Source organism: Leptinotarsa decemlineata, unplaced genomic scaffold (assembly GCF_025532065.1).
Source record: "Leptinotarsa decemlineata unplaced genomic scaffold, Ldec_3_MD MMD2_P_RNA_scaffold_14, whole genome shotgun sequence".
NCBI classification, from domain to species: Eukaryota; Metazoa; Arthropoda; class Insecta; order Coleoptera; family Chrysomelidae; genus Leptinotarsa; species Leptinotarsa decemlineata.
Genome location: NW_027412528.1, coordinates 11,123,142 through 11,129,261, shown reverse-complemented (window position 1 = coordinate 11,129,261; position 6,120 = coordinate 11,123,142). Strand labels below are relative to the sequence as shown.

At 30.2% G+C, this 6,120-nt stretch overlaps 1 protein-coding gene across 2 annotated transcripts; it reads left to right on the top strand.

Moving 5' to 3' along the window:
* The first annotated feature begins 385 nt into the window (after positions 1 to 385).
* Positions 386 to 5,478, top strand: LOC141483974 (uncharacterized). Of its 2 annotated transcripts, XM_074179121.1 has the most exons (9): positions 386 to 1,176; positions 3,055 to 3,425; positions 3,573 to 3,623; positions 3,825 to 3,905; positions 4,006 to 4,044; positions 4,105 to 4,367; positions 4,475 to 4,633; positions 4,864 to 4,963; positions 5,370 to 5,478. In XM_074179121.1, exons 2-8 carry the CDS (start codon positions 3,056 to 3,058, stop codon positions 4,897 to 4,899), a joined length of 999 nt encoding a protein of 332 aa, XP_074035222.1. In that variant the 5' UTR covers positions 386 to 1,176; position 3,055; the 3' UTR covers positions 4,900 to 4,963; positions 5,370 to 5,478. The 2 variants fall into 2 exon arrangements, with proteins under 2 accessions (XP_074035222.1, XP_074035216.1); XM_074179115.1 differs by having other exon boundaries at positions 387 to 3,425.
* Positions 5,479 to 6,120: the final 642 nt, after the last annotated feature.

Genomic DNA, 6,120 nt, shown 5'->3' with positions numbered 1-6,120 from the left:
CAGAACTCAACAGAGTTATTATTTAATGATTTCCTTTCCTGCAAAAAGTGCATTTACCCAGACAGCACTGGATATTCCCAGAATATTCCCTAAATATGCGAAAAACGACATATATATTCCGAATATTCCTCTAATATTCCATGAATATATACATGCCTGGAGCATATACACAGAATATTCAAATGAGAATATTCTCAGAATATTACGAAAAGAATATGCTAAGGATATTATTCAACGAATATTCCCATATTAATATTCGTGGAATATTCTCGACTGTATATTTGTTACAGCATATTCATGCAATATCCAAAGGATATTCCTCAAATGCTCAGATGGAGTAAAGAAATAAATCATTTCAATTTTCAGTAAGTAAAATAAGATACGTCTCAGACTTCTTGGGCTTAAAAAAAAACTGTGTTTTTATACTCACCGACCCACCTGCGCAAGAGTACCTTAAGTTTCGGGAAGTGAGAGAAGCAGGTCCATTACCAACAGTGTTGTCAATAAAACACAAAATACGCGAAATATACGCATTTTCCTTTTACACACCGGTTAAATTTCTTAGTGAATAAGTAGTTTTTCCGTTATCATTATGTCGAACTTTTGGTATAAAAATATGGTTGAAACAGATTAACCGGGATGGGTGTACCAGTCATATTAGTTAGACAATTCGATCATACATATTTCATTTTTGTATAATTAATTTTATGTATTTTTTTCAAATATTCTGATTTAATTTTCATTTAATAAATATGCATGCATGCATATGACAAATAGGTACAAGTAAGCTTGTTGTCCCAAAATCAAAAGTCTTTCAAGCGGGACAAAAAACAGTTTTTATGGTAAAATCAAACAATTTTTCCTGAAATTTCGAGTACACCGAAATCTTCAAATTCAAGTGTAGGTCTATTTTTGGAACAAAAATTTAAGTTTTGCGCTTTTAGATCGTATTTTGCGAATTATTAATAGCAACCTCGTGCAAAATAACTTTATTGGCTTGGCATCTTTGCTTATCAAATTCAGTCGGTAAAACAGTGTACTTCTCGTACTTCATTTTGAGCTGTCTTGTTCTTTTGTTTGTGTTACTTTTTGAGATATCAGCATCATTTTGAATTTACGTTAATATTGTGGTGAAGTGTACACTACTGTGTAGTTTCCACATATACATAGACACGCGTAAGTAAAAATTCATGATTATACATGTTTTAATTTCCAACCGGTTTTTACCAATATGACATAATATGACTGTATGTATGACTAGAATAGAAATAAAACCAGATCATTTTTATACCAAAACCTTTTGAAACATTATTTGAATAATTTATAAAATTATATCTATTTCTATCAAATAACTCGAAATCCCGAGCTATTATTAAGTAAGGTTAGGAAATTTAGGTTATTTGAGTTTTTTCCAGAAAATAGTCAGTTTTACTGAATTGCAAAAGTGTGAATTCGATTTTGAAGGTACCTGACAAGTACTTAAAAATATAAGTATGTATACAGATCGTGCTATGCAAAAGATAAGGCCCAATCAAACCCCTTTTTCGACCTTTAAGGGAGGGTCCATAACTTATTTCAGACAAATGGACAAATTAAATTCGTGTTTTTTGCATCAACAGTACATTAGTTTTTAAGTAAACAGTTTTTAAAAAAAGTTCTGTAGATATATCTAACTTTTACATAAATGGATGAGTCATAAATACCTACTATACACCTACCTTCCAAAAACTCGATAATTATATAGCTTCACAGCTTGGCCAATTTCACTTTGTCTTAGAGGTGTGCAGACACATACATTCCATGTTTAAAATTATTTCACACAGCTGTGCCCCTTGAATAATGATGTTTGAGATTGCTTCGAAAGAGGAAGTGAATTTGGTTCAGGTTCAGGTGTATATCAAACATTTTGATTATAAAAAAATATGCTTTCATGTTAGTGGATAAGTTATTAATAATAAGATAGTATTTTTGTAGATTTATAGTAACCCAATTTTTATTTGTTTTCAAGACATTATTTTTCAAAAAGGAAAAGAAATGGTGCTTGGTACAGAAATGTCTGCAAAGAGACGGAATCATTTAACTGTGGGAGAAAAATAAATATCTCTCAGAAAATATTAGGTTTCAATTTGATAAAATCTCATTGTGATGGTCCATTGATAGAAGGATGTTCTGCCCCAGAATTCAAATCAGTTGCTGTTTCAGATTTTAGGCTTTCGTGCACTCTCAGAGATTCGTGCTGTGCTTTGAAAGATGGGACAGTGATAGAAATAAAAATTTTTGCCTTCTCCACAGTATTGAATAATTATGTTATGATTGGCCAAGCATACATAAATAAATCAGATTTCTTTGATTTACCACTAGCCTCGTCATTACTAAACATTTTCAGTGTTCACAGTTTAAGTGAAATGAAATATTGGTTGATAAATGATATATCCCATAAACTCGTACGTGTACCTTATGATGATATTTTTGTAGTTTTTCCTTTAATTCATGCCCGACAGGAGTGAAGATGCTTCTGAGGGGTTTGGTTGCTTTAACAATTTCGGTTGTAATAGCAGAATAAGACCCGAATTCATCAAAAACACAAACTAAGATCAACGTCATAGAATACAGTTAATTTTCCTGACTACCCATAGTTCATAGTTTGGGGGGAACTGACGGTGGACATTAGGTTTTTTTTAAATTTTTGTGTTTTACTAGCAGTTAAATTGTCCATTTGTACTTTCAGTATTTATCTAATGATATAAATAAACAAAATTTTACACACCAAGAGTTCTATTAGTACTTGTTAAAGCTTTCTAACTTTATTTGTTGAGCATTGGCCAAAATAAATGGTTTTGCTATTTAGAAACTAAGACTTACATGATAAGTTATTCATTTTTAACTTGAAATGGTTAGTGAATGGGGGTATTACTATCAAATCATCAAAATCTGTGAGTTGATCAAGACAGAATGTGTGTGTGTGTGTGACTGAAGATCACACACAAACAATTGTGTCATTCATAATTCAATGTTCATTTATTATATAATTTTTCTTGAATTTCATGTTTCTAGGATGCCTTGGCTGATAGTGAAATTCACAGAATCAGATGAAATTGAGGCTGTACCTGAATGTTGGTACAATAAAACTAAAAAAACATTATTTTACCCTCCATTTCCAATAAGTCGAATGGAAAAGGCAATTAGACATGAAACAGAGCCTGGAGACGATTGGCGGGAGTACAGTGTGGTACTAATGAGAGAAAAGAAGTATGACACTTTCCGAATCGCTTGTGCGAAAGCCTCCAAATGTTGTGTCACCTCAGAACTATCTGAGGTCGATGTGGTATCAGAGAAAAGACAACCAAAGAAGAAAAGCTACTCCTCTGACAGTGAAACAGAATCAGATTTAGAGATTCCACAAATACGTAGACCTATCAGAAAGGGTAAGTTGTGATTTCTATAAATTTTGTTTTAAAATATTACAGCATATTATCCATTTGAATATGTTAGGTACTTTTCCTAAAATTTTCTATACATAATAATTTTCTCAGAGAGTGCTTTATGTATACAGACAACACATTTTATTTCAGGCACCAATCAGTCTGAAAAAAATGCTTGCCGAGAGAGCCAGGTTGAATCAGGTAAGTAGCAATTTTAACGATATCTCTTGTTTCATACATATTTGTGATGTCAAGAATACCAATTAGAATAACCTCAATAGACACATTTTATAGAAATTTATAAACAAACACATCAAATATTGCAAGACATGCAATGTGTTTCTTAGATGTAGTCTTCGGGACTAGGTACCATTGAGTTTTCACAAACTAATTTTTTTTCAGTCTCAAATGTGATGCCGGTGAAAAATTATGAATCGTCAACTTGTTTACCTGAACAACTTGGAAATGATGACTTCAGTAAAAGTGAGTTAGTTGTATATATTCGTTTTTAATCATATCTTTCCTGCTCAGTTTGATTTAAATGTCTCAATATTGCAAAATATAAAATTAATTTTTTTTTCAGATTCAGAAAATGATCTTGGAGAAAGTACAATTTCAACAGGTACCTTCATTTCATATTCTACTATTCACATATCACTATTCTCTCATCATTCTTTTCTAGATGACAATAAATTTAAGAAAACTTGCATAGGAATGTTGGTGAAAACAAATAAAATGTTGCGAGATTTAGAGGCAAAATTAGAAGAAATATCCAGAAAAGTGGATAATATTTCAATATATATTAAGGAAAAACCACAATCATTGGAGAAAAATCAAGAGGAAAATGAAATTATAGATATCTTTACAGATTTCCCGATTAAAAATGAAAATATGTTAAACCACATAGAAAAGATATTGATAAGTGAGGCAGCATATAAAAATCTAGTAAGTATATCAGCTGAAATTGTTAACAATATATTATCTAAAATGTCTTTTAAGGAAAGTTTGTTTTTCATGAATCATTTCTGAATAACTTCATTATCATTTTTCAGGTTGATATTCTCTGTCGAATCGGGGCAAAGATTTTAAAGAATGTTCACGTCGATTCCTCAAAAAAATATTGGATGATAAATTTGCCGCAGAGTATAGTTTACATGGACACAAACATAAAAAAATTTTCAAGAACACAAAAATTTGTGCTTGCGTTTTGGGTAAGATTTATCGCTATAATAGTAAACAATAAGCTCAAGTGTACTTTTAACGAAGTCAAGTAAATTAACTCCTCAGTTGATTTTCTATGAAATTGACAGTTGCAATATAAACATTTCACAATTTTTATCACTTATTATTACGATTAAAGATATATAATTTATATATGATTCATTGGTGTCTATAAAAACATTTATCAGTAAATAAAGTAATATATTCTTTACATTTGTAGATGCTATACAACGGTGCCATAAAAATACAACTTTAAAGGACATTGAGGTGGTTGTTTCTGCGTACTTGGCAAAATCCACAGAAAGACTGAAAAGGCAACAGTGAGTTATTTTTAGTAATAATTATTGACAAAAGTAACTGAAAATATCTTGAAAACTGAAAAGATAATTCACATCTACTAATCACCATTTGTAGAAAACAATTAGCAAAAGTGAACCTTTGTTAGATAGAGAATTAAAATACTTCTTTTATATAAAATTTCTCAACTGCAATGTTTTACCAAATGATTACATTTATTTTTTTGAACTTTCAGTACCAGTCATTGTTAAATTTCAAGATAAATGTTTGATTTGAAAATTATTAATTTTTACTTTTGTTTTTTCATAACCAGTTTCAAGTCGATGACTCAGTTGTTGATTGACAATACAATCAGTACATTGTTTTAAGTAGATTTTACTCCCCTTCATTATTTGAACAATTATCTTCAAACATATTTTTTCTTTCTAGGGCTGCCCCTGTGAGTGAAGATATCCCGGTAGAATGAGAAATTCTATTGTGTTTTAGTTGATAAAGTTCACAGTTGTTTTTTTTTTTAAATATATACATTTGAATGCAATTTGTGTATTGATTTATGGTCGAGAGAGGTGGTAGTTAATTAAAATTTTTATATTATCCAAGTAAAAAATCAAAAGCTTTAGGCTATTTCAACTATATTCGACAGTGATAAGTCATCGTCAGTTCATATAGTTAGAAATGAACAAAGAGATGAAGAGAAAACATCAAATAGAACTATTTACTGAATTGATGAGAATGATGGCTATGATATTTTTGACATTTTTAATGTTTATTAGCTCTTCATCAACACATTTATAAAAACACAATAATCATTGAATCTGTATTATTATCAGTATCAGTTAAACAAACAGGTAAAGTAGGTATAAAGATACCAGAATAGAGATTATACGGGGATCATTCAAAAAATATACTTGGAAGAATATTCACTGAATATTCTCCATTCATATCCCCAGTACGTTTCTGGAATATTCTGTGAATATTCCATGAATATTTGCTGTGTAATATTCTAAGATAATTATTCATTCACATTTCAAGATATCCCTGGAATATTTTGATTATTCTATGAATATTCCTGAAATATTACATTAGAATATTCTATGAATATTTCCCCTTTCATAATCCAAGTATATCCGTGGAATATATAGAATATTCAATGAATATTCCTGAAATATTTCTGAGAAAT

Bases quoted from the DNA above. Each gene is read 5' to 3' on its own strand.
- LOC141483974 (XM_074179115.1), top strand. From the start codon at position 3,011: ATGTTCATTTATTATATAATTTTTCTTGAATTTCATGTTTCTAGGATG. The intron at 4,368-4,474 runs GTAAGTATATCA...ATCATTTTTCAG, and splicing joins AGGCAGCATATAAAAATCTA to GTTGATATTCTCTGTCGAAT. The intron at 4,634-4,863 runs GTAAGATTTATC...TTACATTTGTAG, and splicing joins AATTTGTGCTTGCGTTTTGG to ATGCTATACAACGGTGCCAT.